At 32.5% G+C, this 26,537-nt stretch overlaps 1 protein-coding gene and 1 pseudogene across 19 annotated transcripts in view; one reads left to right on the top strand and one right to left on the bottom strand.

Moving 5' to 3' along the window:
- Positions 1–15,118, bottom strand: part of LOC148607989 (unconventional myosin-XVIIIa-like) — a 70,931-nt gene extending 55,813 nt beyond the window's left edge. For 15 of the 18 annotated variants that reach the window (XR_015915113.1, XR_015915114.1, XM_088544974.1 and 12 more), the window contains exon 1: positions 13,781–15,117. Coding sequence is in view for 16 of the 18 variants with exons in the window: in XM_088544974.1 (XP_088401100.1) it covers positions 13,781–14,803 (1,023 nt within the window). In the remaining 2 variants the exon portion in view is untranslated. Of the gene's footprint in view, positions 1–2,343; positions 2,722–7,701; positions 8,788–13,780 lie in introns of those variants that run through there. The other 3 variants (XM_088544987.1, XM_088544988.1, XM_088544986.1) reach the window with 3 other exon arrangements.
- On the top strand, positions 315–21,758 carry LOC148607988 (protein mab-21-like 3; annotated as a pseudogene). The gene is made up of 5 exons (XR_015915115.1): positions 315–446; positions 814–1,579; positions 4,770–4,848; positions 17,348–17,575; positions 17,793–21,758. The product of XR_015915115.1 is annotated as a protein mab-21-like 3 (transcript).
- Positions 21,759–26,537: the final 4,779 nt, after the last annotated feature.

The raw sequence follows: 26,537 nt of genomic DNA, 5'->3' as shown, positions 1-26,537 counted from the left end.
TGTGACAGAATTATCATTTATGGTAATGCTATATATATATATATTCTGTACTTTTCCAATAGTGCTTACATGAAAAGAAAAGGGAAAGAGTTAAGTGAACATGGCATCCCTCCAGAATACTTGGATTCAAAGAAGAGAAAAGTAAACAATGATGGTACTTAGTATTTAGATTTGTACAGCACTAGTTTCTATCAGAGAACAATTTTTTTCCATTGTGGATATCACCAAGCAATGTTTACAACAAATCCACACACAGAGAATTTAATACCGAGTACCGTTATAAACAAATAGTTTATCCAAAAGTAGTGAAACAAATGTTTACTGCAATGAGAATAACTTCTCCAAATTAGTAACAAAAGAAGAAATTCAACACTATAGGAGACCGAAAGACAAAAACTGTTTTCCAAGGATGGATGGCCATTTAGATCTCCGATGACAAGATGTCGGTAAGGACAAGTTCATTTATCAAAATCATGTTGTTTTGTTTCATTTCATATAAAAATGATGACAATAACACTGCGGTACATCCAAGTTCACATTTTGACATTTATACAAATATTCACATTTCAACACTTTGATACACCTCAAAATGAAATTTTGGAAGGTCAGGCATTAAAAAATGGCCCATTGTTATGGTCAGATCACATATCCAAAAAAACTCAAAAGAGCAACAGAATAAATTCACAACTCATCTGAAATGATTAAATGATTTTTTCCTGAAATACTCCTGCACAGCAAGTACATTTTGTAAATGCTCAAATTACTAAGATCCTTACTGTTTCAATTATAATTATATATTGTATTCAATAACAGAGTGGCGCTCTTCCAAATAAATCCTAATGAAAAGTAAGAAGCCACTTATACCAGTTTCAACATCAGTATAATTCCGCTGTATAGAACAGGATGTAATTAAAGAACTACTCAACTATAGAATTGACACCCCACTACACCACTTACACCAGGAATACATACCAGGCCAGAGGGAGATTTAAAACAAAACTTTTAATCAGTGAACTAATTAGATACAATCCTTCTTATCTTCGGCTGTATTGTAAAGTGCACAGAAATTTATTTTAAACTTTTAATTTGCTGAGCTGAAGGGATGGAATTCAACAGTGTTTATACTATCAGGATGTGTATTAGTACATTCTTACATCCTAAAAGAGAGGAAGACTTGTTTTTGACAAAGGGAGAACAGTTTTTCACTGAGGAAGAACATTTTTTGACATTGGAAGAACATTTTCTGAAAGCGAAACGATGGACGTGGAGGAATTGCACAAAAGAAATGTTAAAAAGATATACAGATTTATAATATACATAAAAGTCAGAGTAATTAACATTTGTGAACAATTGTACAATTTATTTGAATGGACACATCATATAGTTGTATTGAACATCATGGAAATGTTGTTCAGGAAATAATACTCACTGGGGACATTGGTGTACAGATCTGTGAATGAAATGCTTTAGAACTTTTTAAAACATAATCTTTTTTAATATGGCAATAATACATTTGTAAATGAACTGACATTCTTAGTAAGGAGAGTTTGGACTACATATAAATAGGCTTGATTACCAAGTAAGTACAAATGTCACTGTAGATAAAATTCAACTATAAGCCAAAGTAGCATTACATTTTATCTATCAATTGGCTAGTTGATTAATAGAAAAAGCTTGTATACTTTACTATTATAATGGACATTTACATGTTGTACTCATATTAATGGTACTTGAACCCACTTTTAGTCCTATTCCATCTACAGAGGCAGACTTACCCTTTAAAGTCAATGACCCATACATACTAAGTAACTTAACCTATACATATATTGTTTAACCTTTCATTACTGAAGATGTGTACTAACATAAGCCAGAGATTGAGTAAAACACAGCTTTTGACACATGTGTGACAAAAGAACAAGACTTTTATTTTATACCTTGTATGATTGTGATTAAATGACTGTGTGTCTGTAACCTATGTCATTAAAACAACTATGTTCTAGTATATGTTGTTCAGCTTTTAAATCTGATCTATCATATTTTATCTCTTATGTTGCAATACTAAGGTGGATCCAGGATTTCTAGTAAGGGAGCACAAATAGAAAAAAAGCCTTGTCAAACAAGTAACAAAATTTTTTCTGGAGGTAGAAAATCAAGATTTCATGATTTTCCTATTTTACCTGTAAGTGGGGGGGTGTATGCTGGGTCTTCTGCCTATGAATCTAAGTCTGCAATGCTACAAGATTATTCCTAAAACTACATGTACAAGTGTATTGTATCATCATGCAATATTTTAACAAAATTAGTGAAGTATTTTCATTTTCATTTTTCAAAAATTTAATTTACCTCAGGAATAACTCTGGCACTGATAACAAATTTATCAAAATCAAATACAGAACTGTTTCTTCTTGGGGAGGATGGGTTATCTCCCCAGGAGGGTTGCTTAACACTATTTCTCCTAGGTGAGGCTGGATTGTCACCCCCTGAAGGATGCCTTTTCTTTCTTAACTCCTTATTTACAAGAGAACGATCATTTATTTCAATGTTGACACTTCCCCTTCGTTTCAAGTTTTGTTTTACATTAGCACTTCCTGTCATACACGTAGCTTCACTTTCACTTCCCCTTCGCCTAGTTACTTTATTGTTGTTTGGAGTTGGGGTTGAACTTCTCCGAAAGAATTTGGAATCCATATAAAACTTTGCATCCATTTTATAATCCTTATTTATGTCATTTAGTTGTAGAAATTAATATTAGCTTAAAGTCTTAAGTGTGAAATAGACTCTAAATTATGACACAGCAATTCACATTCTAAAACACATTGATAACTAAAACTATCCACAAAACTACATATCTAATCCTCTATCAATAGAAAGTGGACAATAAACTAAAGTGCTTATGTTACAAAATGCACTTAAACATTAAACTGCACACATTCATGAAATGCACAATTAAATTCCTTTCAAATCACTGCACAAAACAGAACAACTTGACCATTCCAGTGATGCATAAAAATCAAAGCCAAGTATATAATTAGTGGATTAAAACAGATTTAATGAAATTATTGCCCAACACTCAGCCTTACATTGCATCTTATAAGCTTTAAACTCAGATTAACTTTGCTAACTGTCAGTGAATTTCTACCAGCCCTTTAATAAATCACTTCAGTAAATTGTCCATGATAACACACTGATAGTTCCTACGATCAAGAATCAATTCAAATTATTTGTCACCGTTATACCTTTTTGTTCAAACAATTTCGCCACTATATATACGTCCCTTAGTATATAAAAGTTTAAAAAGTCTGAGTCAACACTTCACAATAAAACGGGGCCATTGTATCCAAAGACCTTTTAATAATTTCTATAAATATCAAAATCTGTCTCACTATTTTCTAAATCATTCCAATCCTTCCTTAAAAATATCATGCAATTTTCATATCATGCATTAATTTTACATTAACAAATGGATGATCATGTTACAATTAGCATAAGTTCACAAAATGGATGTAATTTTCGTAATGAAGATGCTGAAATGTACCTTTAAAACATATACCTTCTTTAAGGTGTGAATAACAAAAATGAAATTAAATATGCATGACAAGTGAAAAAAAAAACTATTGTAAATTATGAAAGTAAGGCACATGTCCCTCCTGGCAACAACTCCATATGATGACTAAAGAAAACAAAATGTACAAAAACCATTTCATTCACAGAATTTTCCATTGCAGGTTAAATAAACAAGAAGATTCTTCATTTTTACTAATACATGTACTGGTATATATACATCTTACAGGAACATAATCCATTTCATAGAACTTTGTGAGTCATTGGAGAACCATTCTTTTTGAGACACCAGATTTTGTAGTTTTTGTGATTTTATTTTAGTCAAGCAATGATTTTAACTTGAACCGGTAATTGTGATGTCACAGTTTTCCAAGGATGCTCATCTGTTCTTAAGAAATCCACTTATTAAAAAAATTATTGGAGAAGACATCCCAAGTGTGATCCAAGTCTAATCCGTTGTGCTTTGAGCAATAAAATGTTTAAACTGCTAAAAAAAAAATTACCAAAGTACACAATTAAAGAACTATATGTACACACTATTCCTTTCTCCTTTTCATGCTAACAGATATTTTCAAATATCTGAATAATTCCAATATTTCCTATGCCTTTCTCCTTTCTATATTAACAGAACTTTCCAAATACCTGAATAACTTCTACCTTTTCTTTGCTCATTCCATTCCAAAGTAATTAACACTTCACAAAGTGTCAAGTTTCTCTTAGGTTATATAGACTAAAGTTTTTAATCTTTTATGTCCACCATGCCATTTTTAGCTTTTGTAGGAAACTTTATCACTAATTAAACTAGAAAAATATCCTGGTGTATATTAAAAAAATTTTAAATCAAAGTGACCACTTCAATTTCACCACTAATATTTTATAGACCTTCTCATACACAATACCAATCAGCTTTTATTGACCAACCAAGTCACAAGAATAGTACACTATATTTGAAATTATCTCTGAAGAAAAATGTCAAATTAACCTTGACCATAAAAAGACAGTTAAATGATTGATAAAAATCTAATGATTGCACTGCTGAACATGACCTATGAACATGGCCGAGAGCTGTAGTTAAATCCCCGAAGAAATGAGTCGTTACTTCACCTATCAATGAAAACCAAGGTGTTTTTTATTAAGGTATTTTCGTATCAGCATGAAATGTCTTCTACAACAATGACGATAATTAACTATTCAATTCTAACCAACAGGTAACCCCAAACCTTGGTGCTTTAATGGGAAGTGAAGAGGACTGGACATAGTTTTGAACTCCTGATGTCTGTCAATAAGGTAAGTGCACTAGATTGTAATTCATAAACATAAAAAATCCTGTAATTGTTTACAGTCAGTTTCTAGGCAAATTTACAACTTGATCCAGACATCAGTAAACACAAACAACATCAGATGAAAGGAATATTATTTACATGTATGACAACACTTATAGAAAAATATACAGGCGGGGGTATCATTGTGCCCTTCTCAATACTGACATTTAACAAAGCAAGGATTGAAACTAAAGAAAAATAGGAAAAAGCAATGCACAAATTGGTTTAGTAAAACATACATTAACAGCCATCCTTTCCATCTTGTACTAGATGTGCAGATAATCAGTAATTGTTCTTAAAATGTTTGTATTGCTCTGCTGGACAACCCTCTAGCTTTAAATCCTGGATCTACCAGGACTACCCCTAACCAAATTACCCAACTATCCACTTAGAGTCCCATTCTTACTTCTTAAAATTATTTACCTCAAAATTACAGAAACAAAAATCAGAATGTAGGACAGAGTTAAGTTAGAAATACATGTACTAAGTTATCATAATAAAGAAAGCAAGACAAATTTAGACTTGCATCCCCTATAGCTTTTCCACTAAAATTCAAACAAACAAATTAATTCATAGGTCAACTTAGTTTTCTCTGGTCTCCATTTCATGAATTAGTATCACATCAATTAACATTAAAAACAATTTTATTTACAATGCAAATCAGAATACATTTGTTTAAGTTTACTTTTAAGAATGTAAAGAGAAACAATAATGTAAAATGGACCTACAACATTTAAGAAATTGGACCAAAAAGATTATAAATTACATAGTTATTTGCATGATCCTTTTATAGTGAATTAGACCTTCTTACACAATTATTCTGAATTCCCAGGTTAGTCAATTTTTTTTATTAGAATCTCTCAAGTTCAAAAAGCACATTAACAAAATATAAAACTTTTCATGAATTCTGCGGATGTCAGTCCTGGTCGCATGCAATAACATATAAAAGGCCTGGGGAAAATTTGAAAGACTGAATTTAAGACTGAAACCAGGGTTTTTTTAAGGATGCCAGATTTATTATTACATTCATGTAAAATATTCCATGTATGAGACACACCTACTGGTTTTCTTTACCAAACCCTGGAATATCACAAGCATTTTTTCTAAACAAGAGGCTCCCAGGAGCCTGAATCGCTCACCTGGTTGAACTTTGCATTTCAAGGGCAATAGATTCAACAAGTAGTTGTCCAACAATTTTGACTCAAGAAGACTTTGGTAGGACTTATCAAAAGGATCATTTCACTAATTGAAAGTTTCTTTCTATCTTATCACAATTTTCAAGATATTGGCTGAAAAAAAAAATGGCAATAACTCCAACATAGCTTAATGGATTAAAACAAAATTTGATCACAGATGTTTCTTATCATGCTGAATACTTTAACCTCCATGTCAGAATTTGACTAAACCTAATGACTTTGGAGTTAAATGCAAAAAACTACTGTCTTACCCCTATGTTCTATTTTTTGTAATGGCAGCCATGTTTATCAATGGATCAAAAATCCCAATAAAAGCTCTATGCAGGATACCCAAAGGAACATTCATACCAAGTTTTGGTTCCAATTGATCAAATAGTGTCTGAGGAGAAGAGTTTGAAAAACTGTTAACAACTGACGATGAAGAGAGATGCCAAGTGATGGCCTTCGGCCAGGTGAACAAAAAGGGGGAGGGTTTGCATTTCCAACCAATGTTTTAAGGTTCTGACAAAATCCAATCTTCATTCTGTTATTGTATATAAATATTTAAGCCATAAATAGCACCTCTGCAGTACATGTACTGTAATAAGTCATGAACCTGATACTAAGAATGATATCTACCAACATTAGATATATAAGGTAGACAAAATTATGTGTTCGGACTAGAAATGACAAGATAGCTTCTCATGCGTAAACCAATATCTCAAATGATTTATTAATTTTAGAAGAACTTGAATCAGACAGCTACTTTATCAATCGACAATCTAAAAAAATTCTTTCGAGAATTATCAATCTGCATTTGTCCCACATGCCAACGGTCATTCGACCTACTGTTGCCCTATTCACTTTGATCACTATCGGTATTTTAAACGCAAAAAAAATCTATTTGAGTTGGAAATCAATACATCTATAACCCTGGGACACAATCGTTACATATCTAAATCCAATTCAACACTTTATATTCCATAGGATTGTTTACATGTAATACAAAACGTAAACTCTAATAAACTTCACCATTCATCCTTCACAACACTGAGAGAATTACTACATTATGTATATCAAGAAGATTTTACTATAATTTTTGTTAATATAAACCAAGGGACTGGGGGATTATGATCTTTTTCTTTTTAACAAACTGACGTTAAAATGCACCTCATTTTTTTATGGAAATTCATGTCCCAAAAAGTTGATGATAGATACGAATTAAGAGCTACATTGTATCTTTGTAATTTCAATGGACCATTCATTTGCATACACCAGGTACATTAACTCCTATAGGATTAAAATTAAAAGGACAAATTGTCTCCTTTTGTTTCCAAATTCAAAGACTGTGAAAGAAATTAAGGGACATTGGCTCTTGACCGACTCTCCAAGTGATCCCAGAATTTGTTTGGATATTTTAGAACATATCAAATAAAAGTGCCACCGTCTTACCAGTGATTTTGTTAATGTTCTTTTTTTAAAAATGCATCCTAGTGTAGATTTGAGGAAGAAAAAAAGATAATAGGGAATCAAAAGTCTAACAGACTTGAGTAAGCAACAATGTTGGTGAATTTTGTAATACTTTTAAATATTCTTTGGGAATCAGCCTGTGTTCAACAGTAAAGTTAACACAGCTTCCTTACCTTTCGTAACTTTTTGTTGTTAGTTTGAGGTGTTTTACTCCTTGGACTTTGTTTTCTCACTATCCTTGTAGACATATTTAAATCTAATTCTTTTCAATTTTAACACACAGAATGACAAATCTCAAACTTCAAAGTTTCCTAACACTATATCCGTATTTCTCAAATGGCTCATTCAGTATACGGCTGCACTAGGTAAATTATGAGTAAGATCCATCAAATGTAACTAGTTCCCATATTGAAAGTTTTACGAAAACACAAAATCAAAAACAAAAAAAAAAAATTCACAGATTTGGCCATAAACATACTTTCACATATAAAACTTAATTATACTAATCCATCATGCAAGTATAGTTACTTATACAAATACTTAAAGCTTAGAATTTATTTTGCTTTCAAACTAGTAGTTTTTGTCACTTTTTCTATTCCTGACAAATTAGCTTAAGTTAATTGACTGACCACAACCACGTACACATATTGTAAGATTTACAGTTGTATTTGTTTACAAACGTTTAATTTATTCCTTCATTTGCACAGAGGTTTAATTCCAAACAAAACAATTTTCTCCTTGAGTGACTAAATTGATAGATATATGGTAATCTATATTCATTGCATATAATGCTGACCAAAAGTCTTTGATTTTTTTCTCAACTACGAATAGACTTGTATCCATATAATAAATGTAACAAATTCAGCAGAAATGGATTTAAATAAATTACATTTGTAAACTTAATCAAAGGAATTTCATGGATTTTCTAAACTATTTTACTTCCACTGATCTTAAGACTATGAAATAGTCAACTTTCCAGAAAAATGTTCATCTACATGTAGTAATCCTTAGATGTGCACAACATGTATATCACAAACATGTACATGTATCTTATCCAGTATAGTCCTAAAGTTCCTGTGTTTATTTACAGAATATCAAACACCATCCTATTAAGAAGCAATTAGTGGGGCACCTGTTCCAATCCTGTCTACCTGTATTTAACCTAAATCAGTGTTTACCACAAAAATCCTTTTATCCTATGTTAAAATCCCTACCTATCACAATTTGTAATTACTTGGCCCTATTCAAATTTTAATAGATAAAATTGTCCACAAACCATTCCACATCCCAAATTTTTGTCATTTTCTTCAATGAAACCACAAGCTTATACCCTAGGAAATCTTTTTACAGACCACTGAACACTTTCTTAACAATCCTGTCTTTTAAAAGGTCTATTAAAATTAGTGAATGAAATTGGATAGATGATTTCAAATGTGTTCCATTTAAGCTCTCATGCAATTTTGTCACCTGGCTCATCCAATTTTATTGATAATGTTAAGCTTGTATCTATACATTTATACATCGTGTACATGTACCTAATCGACATGAATTAAAAAAAACATAATTTCAACATGCAAGGATGCATTAAACATTCCAGAGTTGCTTCACAAATTTGATCATCTATAATCTCAAACATCTAAACAAGTTTTAGTAACTAGATAATACCAGGGTTTTTTGCTATTTTTTACAAATCTAAAATGACTGAGTAGTACTTGATAGGTATACATTTACTAAACAGTTCTACCATATTGAGTGGATGTGTATTTGAGGAACAACATTGATCTACCTGTCTTAAATCTGCCCAGGTGTAATTATATACACCTATTGTGAAACATTCTCTTCATTTTCTTTAGGTTACATCAAATTTTGACATAATTTCTCAGTTCCTAATATTGAAGGACATAAAAAGATATTTTTAACTTAAAAATAAATTGATTTGGACATGGATTTTGATAAATGAAATGAAATTGTTGATAACAAAGCAAAAATAATTCAATGCTATTTACATTTAGACTAAGTACTTTGTTAACACATGTTCATGTATACCCATTTAATATTGATATCATTTCACTAGTTATATACAGACATTCATGTATAAGATGCAAAAAGTTGATTCATAGAGAAAAAAAATGCCATATTTTGCATTTTTGGTAGTTCAATGTATTTGGAATAAAATTGTCCAATGGAGGTCATTTGTAAATGTACATGTACATAATATCACCCAATCATTTGCAGCTAGTACTGTTAACAGAAACATCTGAAATGTTAGTTGTTATTATGAAAATCTCATGTACAGATTTAGACTGGCTTAAAAGTATATACACTATATACAATTCTGGCAGTTCATCTTATGATTCAGTTTCCTGGTAGACATTGTACTTGTCAATTTTGAAAAATTATTGGTTCTTACAAAAGACTCTATTGCAGATCTAAGATTTCGTATATGACTGATGAGAAATTTTGCTTTTTGCATGACCGTGCATGGAACTAGTTAAAAACAATAAATTTTTTACACAAGAAGTAGAAATCTCACAATTTAATAGAAACAACGATTCATGCCTATCCTGTATTTTACAGGCAATCTATATATACCTTTACAGTCAAAAGGATACCACCATCATTTTCAACAACTGTCATTATAACTGCAAAATCACAGATCACTTATCTATGACATTGCCAATCACTTTGTATACCAGTATATTAGCTATGACCTACTGTTAGGCCAAAATCTATTTATATCATGGAACAGCATAAAAACCTGTCACACTTCCATGCTAACAAAATTTATCACTATTTGTCTCATTTTCTTCCTTGGTTACACATTTTCTTCTAACACTACTCAATAACCTAAGGGAAATAACTCTACTTTGTTTGTTGTCAACACCTTCCAGAATAGGTAAGTAAATGTTTTATACAAGACATATATGTAAATGCATTATAAACACTAAAGATCTCTATTTCCTATAATTAGCCACTGACCATGAAGACATGGTCATCCACAACTGTTGTACATGAGCAAACATCAAATACAAAAGATTACTTACATATATGAGAGAAATTCATCTTCTTTCCAATCCAAAAGTGAAAAAAAAAAACAGACAAGAGAAGTGCAAGATCTTCAATAGGGTCTATTGAATATTGAGTTAATTGAAATGATTCAATAATGCTCCCAAGAATTCTATGATGAACTACTGGTAAATGTTATGAACCTGGTACATTTTAGACCTTTTATATGGGAAAATTTCACTTATATTTAAAAGCTCCATACATTGTATGTATACAGGTAAATTCTAAATGCTATACCTATATACTTTATTAAATTTTCTGCAAGATGCTGAATCTTTAATTTTTTTAATTCAATGAAAATATTTTCCTAAAATTCTAAAAGAGAAGACTCCAAATGATTAACAAATTGAGATAATCAAAATACACCGTTTCCTTTCTAAATATTTGTAATTCAATTCAAGCTTGTTCTTATGATGTGTTAGCCCAGTAATACATATTGTATTTCTACATTATGCAGAGATCTGTAGTACATGTACATGTAGAGATCTGTAGTACATGTACATGTACTAAACACCATTCAAAATTAATAAACCAAACCTTAATCAACTTAGGTGTGAATATACATGTACATGTATGGATTACAGCAGTGTCCATCTTTAATTTTGATACACCCCTCTGCACTTTAAAAAGGAAATGGGTTATTCAAGTCAGAACTATCTTAATTATCTAAATCCTTCTGCCTTCTTTAGTCCTACTTGGACCAAGAAACAGCTATATTACATGTACAACGGTGCATAAATTTCACTCTCACTCTCCAGTGTCTTTTTCTTAACTATGTACCCATGATCAATCCTGGATCACTATTCTTTGTCTTTTATCAACATTATGCAGTTATAGCATGTTATACATGATATTTATTTTATACTTCCTTGTGTAACATAAACCGTTAATTTATTGCCATAATCCTCTAACCTAAAGTTCATCTATAATACACAAAGTTAACACAAGGTTTTGAGGATAAAATAAAACTTTAAATCATCAGGTGGAAAGATAAACTTTATATTCTAAAGCTTATCTTGTTTCATTTCTTATCTGTCTAATTCCAAGTAGAGGGACTTTTTCAAAACATATTTTACTGACAAAATGTGATGGTACCAATACAACAGAAACTGTATTTATACTACACAAATAGATTGATGAATCTGAATAGGAAAATCAGTTTCAAAAACAATAAGTTGCTAAAACAGATTAAAAGCATAGAAGCATTTTCTTTTGGTCTGTAGGGGTAAAATTAATTAATATGATATGTAGTATGTGGTAACAAGGTGTCACCTTTCACACCAAGTGATATATTACCACCTGTTTAAAAATGACCCAGTACTATGGGGGAGTTGTCAAAGAGGTATTCGAAAACTTACATGCACATTATTATTAAAAGTTCTTACCATTCTTTCCATACATATACACTAACATGTTTACATACATGTACATGTATACCTGTATATGTAAATATTCGAGTAAAAAAAAACAGATTCCTGTATATGTATTTTTTCAATAATGAGTAATGCACATGTATGGAAAACCATCATCAGGACTTGATGCACAGAACTGGTCAATAATTATTCAATCATAATTTCATATGATTAACAGAAAATGGCATGTGTACTTGTTGTACATGGGCCTTCACCATGACACTTTAATGTACTACCTAATAGCAAAGTTACACAATTATAGTATATTGCATGAATATAATTACTTGTGATTTGATCTCTTTAAATGTGTCAATAATGACAGGCATTAGATCGGGTTAACTAGAATTTAACTATAATAAACTGATATCTACTTTCAAAAAACTATATATTTGTTTAATATGGATAAGTACGTTCATGTACATGTATACATCCTATGTATTCTAAATATCAAGGACAAAATGACAGGTACTAAACGTTACATGTATATGATGATGCACATGTAATTAGTATTTAATAATCCTATAATTAATGCCATACACTGTATATGTATATTGTAATTACATGTCAAGCATACTAATACATGTACATGAAGTCAATTAAAAGAAAGTCTGATCAACAGTACTGGATATTGGTACATGTATTGAATGTACAATTTTACAAGAATGTAAGGGTTAGGATGACAGACCTGGCAAAATCGATTTTTCAACCTGTCGGACATTTGGTCTGGTAACCTAACAAAATCTAATAGACCAAACAATTATCTGCCGGACAGAAAAAAAAAATTTAATTTGCCTCAATCCGGATGCCATCTTTAAACCGGAAGTTCCATTTGAGGCGTGTCTAATAAAAAAACATACCAGTTCAGAGTTGAGAGGGACCGACTATTGATAGATACATTTTTTGTACATGTACAAGTGCCAGTGACAGCCATACCAGTGCAAAATTAAACTTTGATGGCTTCCAATTGCCAAGTTAATACAGATGCTGAAGGAAGACAATTATTGGTACAAATAAAGAAAGAATACCTTACATGTAACTGTTTGGTGTTTCAATTTCAGAACACCATTTTTTTCAAATTTCAATTTGTAACATTGTATCAAATTATTTCTTTCCACCACCATGACCACATAAATCATCTATGATAGCACCAATCTGTTTTGGTTTAATGACACCTTTTCTGGTACAGGTCACTATATTGTGGATAGAGGTTATTTTTTTTTATTGACCCCATATTTCCATGTCCCCTCTGACAAGTTGCTTCAGCCACGACGACTCCTGTGAGCAATTTCTAGATTGAACACTGTAGATGTGCCTGATAGTACAGTTGTAAAAACCTACTGCAAAACTCCACACTACATGTATTTTGAACAGCAGATTTCACTGTACCCAGTAGTTTTGTTGAATAATAGAATACAGTTTCAATTTGAACATTTATTTTTATCCTTAAGATTTGCACAATTTCCTTGTATTTTTTTTAGATCCTGATTCATTTAAAGTTTTTGATGTAAAAAATACATGTACATGTCACAATTCACACATAGTAATAGAAAGTACAAAAGCAAAATTACATCTATGTACACATCATGTGTGTACCAATTAATGGCACAGTAAACTGTATACATGTTGTATATGTACTTTAAGGTACTAACAAGCATGTAACCTTTAGGTCACCTTATTTGGTACTGCAAGAATAAAATGTAAGACTAGCTTTGTTTTACTCTGAAATGGACTATAAATGTATCACTATGATTATACAATTACATCATATACCAACCCCTTTTTTGTAGCGGAGACTAGAGCTTCTCTTCAGGGTTCCTCCTTTGACAACATCATCTTGAATTTCTACCTGTCCACCATCTAAAGCTGGCCGAACACTCAACTCTATAAGCTCTGGTATGGGCTGCACACAAACCTTCAGCATATCATCTGACTTCTGTATCAATTCAACCACTTCTTCTCTTGTCATATTCTGAACATTAACACCATTCACCTCTACTAAACGATCCCCAGGAATAAGCCCTGTCTGTGGAGCTCTTGGCCCACTACCTGGTTCAGCAAATATCACATAATGTTTAGTTATTTGACTGTCACCACCCCCTTTTTCAGTAATTATACCTTTTCTCAAGCTGAAGCCAAATCCTCCTGTTGGTTGTCTATGAAGAACTAGTTCTCTGATTCTTGGTGGTTTTGGAGGAACGATGTCAGGCAAAGAAAGCTTAGCTTTAAAGGACTTTTCTGGTGTTTCTGGAGGGGATTTGGGAGGTGACACTGGAAGTTGTGGGGATGAATCTCCATTTACTGCATGATTGACATCACCATTGCTTTCATTAATCAAATGAGCATTAAGACAGTTACTAATTGTATTCTCTTGAACTTTTTGAGGATCCATTTCTTTGCTTATTGTCTGTGGGTTACTGGACTTAGCCTTTAAAATGCTTTTAGGTTTTGTTGCAGGAGCAGGCGGATTCTTTCTTGGCTCAGGTACTGGTCGGGCAGTTGGTTTAGCAAGTTCTTCTAAACTTGGACTCTTAGCACCAGAACTAATACTACTATCACTGCTATCTCTTGGTACAACATCCCCCTGTGATACATACTTACTTGATGATCTTTTATTTTTATCCCTATCGCTTACGCGTCTGAATATCCCCTTCTTTACTTCATCAAGTCTACTCATTTCTTCTTGAGTCATTGGTTCTCTTTGTTTCTCTTTTTTATCTTTCTTTTCCTTTTTCTCTTTTTTCTTCTCATCCTTCTCCTTCTTTTCTTTGTCAGTCTTCTTGTGACCGAAACGAAACATACTTGTATTTACTAACTTGTAACAATGATTACACTATAATCAAAATAGAAATATAAGTTTGACAGTTCATGTACTTTCGCTCTGTGACAGTAGTCTATGATAGGGGTATGTTTAACCTCGAATCACCTGCACCAGGAGATGTGCTTCTTCAAAAGAAACATCCGAGCACAAACCTCAGTTATTACTCAATCACTTTTTCCAAAGAGTTTTTTTATTTGCGCTTTGAGTTGTGATGCAAAAGTCCGGTGTCTTCATCAAATCCTTCGTTCATCCTGCAAATGGCCACTCAATGAACTCAATAACTTCCGGTTAGGGGTCATTTCAAAACAACAGAAAATATCAGCTAATTACCGTGATTCTAAAAAAATAAAATGACACACAACAACGTAACGATTTTACGATTACGTTATGATAAAGTTAGTTGTTGTTGTCAAGGACCTTTAGAGTAAATTTAACTCCTTGTTGTTTATTCATATAGAAGACAAATCTCTAGTTATACATTTACGTATTTTGATGAACTGTTTTAAATATTTAATGTAAACCAGAGATATTTAAATAACATTATGATATATTTGCTTCTGTAATAACTTTCTAAAAAAGCTTCCACAGATATGTCATATCTGTATTTGTAGTGTACACAAGGGTGGTATCGCATATTTCATATTTCTGGGTCCCAGAATCTTAGTTTTATATGACCACCAATTAATTCAAAAAAAAAATATGGACATACCTTTATGGAAGTTTTCAGTTATAAGTTCGATGATAAACATGTACTTTTTAAAAAGCTTAGATAGTATAAATATTCATAATGCAAAAAATTAGGTATGTTTCAAATACCAAAAATTAAAAAAATATATTTTTTTTAATGAGAGGATACATAAATGGTACTAAAATATATGTCATGATGAAAATTTTGTTAAATATTTGGCTGAATGTTTAACCATAATATTTAAAAAGCAACAATTGGATAGATTTTTTTTCAAACTAAACCTCTGAAATGTTTTGTTGGTAAATATCAACATATTTTATATGTTCTGCTATTGATGAAATGTTAATTAGATTCACTTGAAAATGGCAATACCAGTAATAGAAATTTTGACTTTTCCCCGAAACTGAAAAATTTGCTATCACTAGTGTAATTCCCAACGAGCGATTTATTTAAGATTGCGGTCGCGACAAACCCACTATAATAATTGTTTTCGATGTCAGAAAGTTCACTGAAAAACTACTTTATACTTACGCGATTGGTGGTTTATACGGTCTTGACTACCCTTACGGATCTCGTACGACCGCCCCTTACGGGGATTGTGTTAGTAGATGTGTGTTAGTAGTTGGAGGTAGCGAAGCTGAGCCTTCGAAATACCTGACCGAAGAACTCAGTCAAGCGACTGGGCTGCTCTGTTGCCGTTTCCCCACTCTAACTATTTGGGAGTACGTCAACGTGTAGACTCACTTTTTACTTAGCATGATTTACCTATTTTCAACAGAAAATCCCCTCTGTCGTAGTTGGTCAGGATTAAGTTATATATGGACCAACAAACGGGATGGGGACTACACGAGTTAATTCTGTTGTGTAAATAGAAATGTATTTGTATATATGTAAAATAACCAAACTTCAAGAATTAAAGAATTAAACTGAGTACATGTGTATTTTGGGGATTATCACTAGAATAATAAAATATGCATGATTATTAGTGTTCGAAGTGGACTTATTTGCACATTGATTTCTCGATCAACATTAAAGGTGCTCAAGCGTGCTCAAACAGTTGAAAGGTCCTTTTATATACGCAACTGCTCTTGTTGATTAAGTTAAGCTTCACATTTTTTATGAAATGGTATAGTGCACCTCCTGTTTCGTTTTTTTTCTTCACCTGAATGACTTTTAGGGTTACCTGATGGAAAACAGTCATTCCTTAAATGCACAGATCGGTGTGCAAAATATACTAATATGCTTCGACATCAAACATCACACGAAAAAAGACAAGAGCCAAAACTAGTGTTTAAACGAAGCACCTTAATGTCTCACGTTGCTAAACTATTCAACTCCATATTACACACAAGACTTGTGTCGTTCTTGAATCAGGAGTAAAATTTTGAATTTCGCAAGTTTCGTTCTTGTATCACATTCATTCCTTAATTGTTGTCTTGCGAAATCGGAAAATATTGAAAAAAAGACACATTCCTCTGATACGGGGATTTTCACAGGCGTTTGACTATATCAATCACACATTTCTGTGGAAAAAACTTGTTGCATACAGTGTTAACGGACAATTTATCCAAGTAATTAAGAATATGTATTTCGATCTAAGGAGTTGTATAAGGATAAACGAACAATTAACTAATTGGTTTTCGGTAGAAAAGGGAGTACGGCAAGGAGACAGTTGAGCTCCCACTCTATTCGCACTCTTCGTTAACGATCTTATACCCAAAATAAATTCTCTAGAATTTGGTATTACTTTGGAAGACGGATATTCTCTCAGCACGTTAAACTACTTGATTCTTCTAAAGAATAGCACTTTAATATTGTTGTCTTTTTATTTTTAGGCTACCAGCAATATAGAGATCAGAAATGGACAAGAACTTCAACTCTACAGTGATTTCGACATTTTCCATCGCCAAACAACAAAAACAAAAACAATATTTCAACACACACCGTTTGTACATAAACATGGATACATACAATAGTCTTAAAACCAATTGTTCAGTAAATAATTAATACAAGAGGCTGTCCATGTAATAATCGGGCAGATCCTATGATATTGATGGCGCAAGGTAAATTTTATCACACTGAATTTTAATGTAATGCATATAGTATATGTATTTCAAATAATATAAAGTTTGTTTTAAATGGACCATGGATGGCTCTGAAAATGATTGAAAATTTCCTTAACAAAGCAACCAATTTTTTTTTCAAATTAAAGAGTTATCTACATTTTTTCAATGAATTATAATGCTTTCTGTGTAATTTATTTCTTTTTAATTGTTGTAGTTAATCAAAAACAAACATTCAACTTAGAGAAAGGATGCATTTGAGATGTGAAATGGAGGAAAGCTATTTTGAAAACAAAATTTGTCATGTGCCACCCACTGCCTGGGTTTTGCATGTTTTAGCTACATTATTATATGGCCTAGCTGGCCGAATGGTCTAGGGCGCTGAACTTTATGCAGGACAGAACGACCAAAAATCTGCTTCGCAAATTTGACAGTTCTAACATCGTTGGGCATTTTTCAGACCCTCCTGTGCTTCCTTTATCTACCCTGTATCAATTTAACCTATGGAGCAGTGCAGCAACTAGAGTCGTCAAATTCTGATACTTCGATATATATTTAAATTTTGACTTCACCATAAAGTTATGAAGATAACTAAAAATCTGAAGAAACAAAACCCTTTCAACAAAAATGAATAACGTCCCTTTGACGTTAGAACTGATAGCACCTGGCAGATTGTCACGCTGACAAGTTCCTCGGAGGAATCAGTCCGTATCGTATCGCGAATTAATCCAAAGTAGTTCGTATACTAATATGTCTGGCAGATTCCTGGAAGACATCCTTACGTCTGAAGGTAATATACAAAGGTTTCATGTCTGACTGATTCCTCTAACGTATCTGTGGCTCTGTTTATAAAGTGTTCATACCATATTCCTATAAGGCATCATTGTATTGACAGATTCTTTTACGTAATCAGAGAATCAATACGGACTGCTTGTCAGCTCGCACGAACTGATAAGCAGGGTGTACAGAAAATTTTACCACGATTGGGAAGTACCTTGTCTAAAAATATTGTGGAAACTTTTTGAAAACGTATATAAAAGAAAATCAAAACAAAATTAATCATTAGTAGCCTGAGAGTTATACTAGATCAAAACTATTTTTGAACATGGATAACCAAATGTTAAATCGTTTTTATAAGAACAAGGTGAAGATGATACTTGATGAGACGAGGAAAAATGTTAGCATTGCTATACCAATTGTACAGGACATTCTATCTTAATATGTTCACCAAAGGGATCCACGTTTTAAGATCCAACCGCTGAATGTTGGCAGCTATTACTCTCATCTTAAGGTAAAACAAGCGGACGAGGTCGTTTACAGTGTATTGTTGGACGTGGGTCGGTTGCAATGGGCATCAAAACCGAGTCCAGCTGCGTATTTTGGATATAATGAACGGAAATGTGACATAGAAAGAACTTCATGCGAACTACCACCTGCCCCAACAGGCACAATACACATAGGAAATATTCCAGAATGGGACGAACAGAGATTAAATGAAGGATCTGATTGCTTGACTGTCGACGGTTTTATTTTATCAATAAAAGTGAAACGAAGATTCACAGCTTTATTTGGAGAGGCAGTAAATAGACCTTCGGCTAATATGAAATGTGTTAATGCCAAAAGGCTATCGGATTCATGCACCAGTCGCTACATTAACTCTGCGTCATCCTGGAATACCAGGGAAAGATATTAATATTGACTTGACACCCCTTACAGAGGGACACACTCCCTTCGTCGATGCGTTAGGGTGGCCAAGGTCAAATACAAGATGGCCTTCAAAGATGAAAATAGAAGAAATAAAACGTGAGGGGATACACGGGGTAGCTAAAGATCCAATTTATTGGTCACTCGCATTTGTGACTTGTGAGAAAATTCTCTTAGATTGCATTGATTCAAACGGGACAATCCGGAAGAAAAGATAATGAAGAGATTTCGGGATATATTTTACCCGAGTGGGATGAAAAAAGAACTTACGTCCCATCATCTAAAGAACATTCTGTTTTGGAAATGTGAAGATTTTCATGATGATTCGGACTGGACACAGGACAAACTAGCGATGAGAGTTAGATCAATGTGTGAACGCCTTATACGGTCAATTCAAAGGAAGAAATTAGAGCTTTATTTCCACATCGGAGTGAATCTGTTAGAAACGAAGGATAAGGAAGTACTGAATAGAATCTGCCAGAATGCATTTGACTTTTTAAACAATCCAACACATTTTTTGTGAAGAGAGAAACGTCATTTATGGTGTAGATAGATAAAGTAATATTTCAGAGGGAAATGATGAAAAGACTTTAAAAACGCATATAAAAAAAACAACAAAATAATAATAAAAAAAAATCAGTGTGAGTAGCCAATTCGGGTATCAGATGATTAGAAACGGTCAACACATATTTAACATTTGTTCTTAATTGTTCAAAGAGTAATCAATGGGGCCCAAGGTTCTCGCGGTAATCAAAAGAATGTAATCCAGGGACAAAGACTAGACATGGAATACAGACATACACAACAAAGAACATAAAGTAACTAAAATAATACATACAAAGTAACAAAAGCAAACGAGCAACTCGGACTCCACTAAAAATGCTAAAAATGTTGAACTTATAAAAAGTATTGATTTAGTTTTAAAAGTTTTGTCAGATTGTCCTATATACAATATCTAATCAATTGACTTATTATTTAAAAAATAAAGAAAACACGTTGTAGAAAATTTACATTACGAACAGCATTTTTTTTGCAAGATACCATTTTAAATTCAAGTTGGAAAGATAAACAACAGGCCTGTCGAGTCCTTCATTGCATAAGTAAGGGCAGGGTACATAACATGTCTGCTGTTAAGTAGTAAAGTTCAATTTCGTTTTTGTCTTTTCCCACTTTTATTTACTTATTAATTAGCTGATAATTTTCAAGTTTTATTAAAGTTGAGAGAAAACATGAAATATTGACTTTCCTGGGACAAAAATAAAAAACAACAAAAACGTTGCAAACTTTTTTGGACCCAGTAACAGTGAAAGTGAAAGTAGAAACATTAATTAACTTAGTTCAAGATCTTTTGCCTTTTATCTTGAAAATGCACAAGATACGGCTTAATACATTTAGACCATGAGCTGGGAGGTGCAAATTTGAACACCTCCACTCGCCAACTTTATAATGATTTTTACACTTACACCTCCCATTTACGAATCGTTTTGTCGCCAAAGAATATTAATTATATTAACAAATAATGAATACAGCATAGCAAATTCGATAATAATTGTAAATGGCAAGGATTTGGTACCAAGCTCGGTAAAGCTTTTTTTTTTTCAAAAACCATATCCTAAGAATATTCTCGGATTAGTTCACAGTATTAGTGTACAGTTTGCACCAGCTGCGTTATTATTATCATTTTTCGTCATATTGATGTACATTTTTGTCACCTAAATGAACTCATAATAGTTCAAACATTAATACTTGGGCTCATTTGAAAAAAATATTTTTTTGAAATGCACTTTATCATAAAATGCCTTGTTCTAACATTAGAGAAAACGGCAACAAGGGTTTAATTATATTATAAAAAAAAAATCTCCCTTATTACAGTAATTTAACAATCGTAACACTAAAACGAAAAAAAAAACAAATTAGTGCCCATATTGAGCAGATATGTTGGATAAGTTTTTATCTTAATTCCTCTTATTGTGAGTTTTATAGTATCTTTATTTTTAACTCAAATTTATGCGACTTTTTAAGGAAAATTCCATTTTAAGCGATTTTCCGTTGGAGTTGGAGATTACAAGTCTTACGTATATTAAGCGTAGCCGCAATTTTTTTATACTGTTAAAAAAACAGAAACTTGGTTTGTATGATGATACAAAAAGTAGAAGTTTAAAGAATTAAAACAAAAACCACAAACTTTGGATTTTTGCTTCAATGAGATATAAAAAGTGGCCAGCAAAAATACAAATATTTTCATGCGACTTATTGATTCATATGTGGGACAAGACAAGACAACTTTATTGATAACTCAGACACAATAGGTGTACAAGAGGACACTATCATATCACACAAATCACACAACAACACATACAATAATTACAAAACATAAAAATAATACACAACACAGTATCAAGATATAAAGTATCTAACGAATGAAAGGTTGGTTTTCACAGCAATTTAGCAAGATTTCTAATAAATGATGCCAAATTAATGTACAGTTCTTTATGACAAAATTCAAGAAGCCTTTTTAATTTATAAATCTGCGGATTAATAGTATAATATTTTGGTAAATATTTATCTCGAACTTCTTTGATCTTTTCATGCTTACACAGAAAGAAATAATGAAATTCATTTCCGATTCTCTGCCCACAAGGATGACATACTCTTTGACCTTTTGGAATCTTAGACCATCTACTTGTTTCAAATGGTATTTTCAAAACTGGATCATCTCAGTTTGGCGATTTGGTGCCTTTCACCCACTCTAAGTTTTAACAAGTATGATTCTAACTTAAATTCTTTTTTGAACTCAAAATAAAATTCGCCTCTTGAAGAGTTATTAGCATTTGAGAACCATGATTGAATGAATTGATCTTTTAACTGTCGTTCAACAATGGTTTTCAGTACATTTCTGTCCATAGTTTTTTTTTTTATCATGCCAAACAAAAGTAAGTCCTGCAACGTTTAGGACGGACTTAGCAAATGATATCCACTTAAAGTTATTCGGATTTCTGGGATGCAAACAGTACCTTACACATGATAGATGATAATTTATTATTGTCAGCCAGTAAGCTATACCAATATAAAGTAAGTCTGCTTTTAATTATTATTTCCATAGGAAATCTGCCTAGTGCACCATAGATTATGCAATTTGGGGCGCTATTCCTCACATTTAAAATGTTTTTACAAAACTGAAGGTGTAATTTCTCAAGACTATCTGTATTTTCAAAGCCCCATATTTCTGAACCATACATCAAAATCGGAGTTACTAATGAGTCAAATGGTTTCAACTGCAAATCAATGGGAATAGCAATATTTTTTATTTTCCTGTAAAGAGCGTATAAAGCCTTTTGTGCTTGATCAACCAACTTTTTTTCCGCTTTACAAATATTACCATTAAAATTGAAAAAGTATACCAAGGTAAGTATAAGAATCTACAATCTCAATCTCTTCACTACAGATTTTGAATATGTGCCTAGGCTTAAATTTCTTTTCACTAAATGCAACAACTTTGGTTTTACTAATATCAAATTGAAGCCACCAACTTCCACAAGATCTCACATCAAGTAGTTTTTGTAACCCCTCTGCCGTTTCGGACAAAAGCGCAGTATCGTCTGCAGTAGAAAATCCTTTGCGGAAACCTGCTTGTGCATTGGATATGAGGTCAGTTTCTTCAATCAATTTATTCAGTCTATTATTCAGTCCCGCAGAGAAAGTTTTACTGAAACATGAATTCAATGTTATGGAACCTTTATTTTTATCAATTTAGACCGAAGATCAGAATTGATATAGCAGTCGCCAGAGCCGTAAGATTTGTAAATCCTGGTAGCATTTGTAATTATCTTACACTACCACAGAAAAATAGTCCCATTGGCATACCCCATTAAGGTTCACATGTAGATAGTTAGGTCCACTTTGTAGGTATTTCTAATATGTTAATTTCAATTCTGTGTTATGGACGCCAATAAACAAACCCAATTAACAACTTTTACTGCAAACTAGATATGCTGATTAATTTGGTTTATACCTGTTTATTTCTATGCATTTACCCGAATAAACAATTCATTCAGTGTCGATATATTCAAGTTGTCTATTTAATTTTAAACTCATAATAAACCATTTCATGTTTAACTAGAAATGCAAACCCTGCAAGACTATAGATAGTCTTCAATCATAGAATTAGAATATAAAGAGGAATGCTGAGTACCAATTGCAAGAACTGTCTCCCAGATATCTCATGCAGGCCTTGACGGATAAAAGGGGCAGTGGTTCCGATCAAGAAACTTGTATAAAGAAGAAGGTTTCAGGCTATTATTTGCAGCTCATCTTTTGGCTGATTTGTTACAAAAGGATAGCATAAGGCCTGAAACCATCCTGACTTATCATTCACTGTATCGTGTATTTTATTACGTTTACCACTTCGTGACATCGGAAGCCCGCAGATGGCAAATACACTGAAACTTTGCATAGAGGATGGCATAGAAATTTAGATGATGCATTTCTCCAGTATTGTGTCATTTTTTGGTCTGGTGTTATTGCTTTTTGCAATAATCATTCTATTTGACTGTTTTGGCCATGTGTATGTTATTAAAATAGAGGTGTAGGTGCCCCAGAGCCGTAAATGTACCAGGCATGTCTGGTACAATTATATCACAGGGGCTTGTCTCACTATCAAACATGAAATCCGACTGTGTATAATAAGAAGTATTTGATGGTTGTACCTGGGTTTATTTATTAGATTGATTGCAAGGGTGTAGATAGCAATATGTTCGATTTTATTAGGGGAAATGAGTTGACGCAAGTGACCCCCAAATCTGGGATTCCCCTTTTCGTGTTATACTAGTCGGGCTGGACATTTGATAATGGGAGCAAACCCCTCAGATTATATTATAAGATTTTATCGTTTTTGTTAATGTACGTGTCTCTAGACTAGGTACCCAGTACTAAGCGCTTTCCATAGGTGTTTCAATTTCAATTGAGAAATGTAGCTGTTTGGGTGGAACATGTTTCTTAAAATATGGTTTATTTCAATGATTGTGGCTTAAGTTTGCGTGATTTAACAGATAGTTTTGACCTGGAGGTCGATAAATTGAATTTCGACCTGAAAATTTAAAAACTGGGAATGGCCAACTAGTAGTTTGTAACTCAATTATGCACTATGTCGGAAAGTTTTTTGTTCATTCATCTAGGTGTTCCATGTAAACCGATATCGAACCTGAATATTGCTCAAAATGGCGCACTGCTACGATGCATTATGAATTTTGGTGTTTGTGTTTTTAAAATGTCCTTCGTAATTAAGCGGTGAATTTAAAAATAAAACAAAGAGTTCAATGTTAACCATTTATAACACTAAGCTTATGTTACGATACTATTGAATTCGATTACCGTACTTTCCTTTTATCCCATTTTTTGCAATATAACGATTATTTGACGCGTAAAAACTCAAACGATCGATATAAATTGATTCGGTACATGAGTACTTTAATAAATAGTTATCATAATACCAGAAAACCAACTTTCTGGTATTATTCCTGTATTTAAAATAATATTAAATAATCTAACATATATTGGCATCATTTCTTCTAGAGTAGACTTTATATATTCATTCAATACTTTATCATTGCCAAAAGCTTTCATATTTTTTTCAGATTTGAAACTTTCAGCTTCTTCACTTACGTTTTCATTTAAGATTTCATTTTGTAAGTCATCGTCGTTTTCTAAGACATCAGTTTGATTCAAATTTTTGAAGTGCTCATATAATGTTTCAAGTGATATAAGAGAGTTTTCGTCCATTTTCATTTTATTTATGGTTGTATTATCAACTGGGTCATGTATACTTATGAGCAGAAAAGGCATCAATATCCGGTTTGTGCATGTAAACTCAGGAATTTAAAAACAGTATAATGACAGCTTCATTTTCGTACACTTCGAAAAATGTGATTGAGAACATAACCAGTCTCAGTAGCATTTTTGATTAAGTTCAAAACATATTATATTTTTTTCAAGATATGGATTGTCAAAACAGTCAACAGAAGGCGCTCCAATGTTTACGAAAATACCATTACCCATAATTCTGTACTATTGCCAAAACGACCCAAAGACATTTCGGACAACGACAATCGAACCAATAATCGAGACTTATATTAACGTATATCCGTTTTTGAGTTCGTTTATTAACATGGTGTTTGTGCTAAAGGAATAACTGCGAGGTGACATACACAAATAATACAAACAAACAAAATCATTAAAGAAATAAAATCAAAACACCTGCTTATGGTTTAAACAATTCGGGAATGTGCACGAGCTCTACAGAAGCCAATGCGCATTCTCAATTATTTTAGTCGTCTGCCCTCGCTAAAACTGTTTGAAGTGTGTGGCTGTATATTTTGGTAAGAGCAATTTGTTAAGTTTTGTGTGAAAAAAATGTCATCAAAAGTTCCGTCGAGCTTTATTTCACCCTCTAAAACCATGGAATTCTCGTTAAAGCCAATATCTCATGCTGATATAAGAAATAGTACTATGGCTAATCATACTTAATTTTCGAGTAAGCCTAAAGAAAATGGTCGAAATTTAAATACTGCCAATAAATTTCTAGTTGACCATGATTATATTCATTGTGATACAGAATTCCCACTGTCAAACTCCCAGGTTGTAAATGAAAGTACATTGTCCAAATTTGACCATGATCAATATACTTCAGAACCCATAATACCTCCTTATACTTTTCACCAAAATTATACTATAGAGACTCCTCCTACCTCTTTGCACACTTCTCATAACATCACTGACCCAAACAAGAAAACAACCAGGAATATGAGCTCTGAAAATGTAAACAAACTAGTATTAAAAAGCCAGAAAGGTTCTTTGAAATAATGTTTCTTCGGGAGCGTTAAAAGGTTTCACCTTCCTCATTTTATCATTTAAGATTTTCCATAATTCTTTTGGATCTTTTGTGGAAATATTGCGAATATCATCAGCTGCTTTTTGTTGAAAGTCAGCAAATACTTGTTTATGTTGCTTTATGTTCTTGCCTGTCTCATTCAGAGTCTATTGTTAGCGTTTTTTCAAAATGTTATATTTTTTCCGTGCTTTATGAAATTTCTTTCTGGATTTTGCACATTCTCTATTCTACCACGGTTTACAATTTTCATGTTTATTAAATGGTTTACGTTTAACAACTTTATCAAAAGTTTCGGCTGTTGTGTTTATAAAGTTTTTACCAATATCCGACACAATGTTGTCCAATTCTATTTGAGTTGAAGGCTATTTATAG

The sequence above is a fragment of the Perna viridis genome, chromosome 9, assembly GCF_037379345.1.
Source record: "Perna viridis isolate PV_CMFRI_1.1 ecotype Kerala chromosome 9, ASM3737934v1, whole genome shotgun sequence".
NCBI classification, from domain to species: Eukaryota; Metazoa; Mollusca; class Bivalvia; order Mytilida; family Mytilidae; genus Perna; species Perna viridis.
This window is presented reverse-complemented; position numbering and strand designations above follow the sequence as displayed.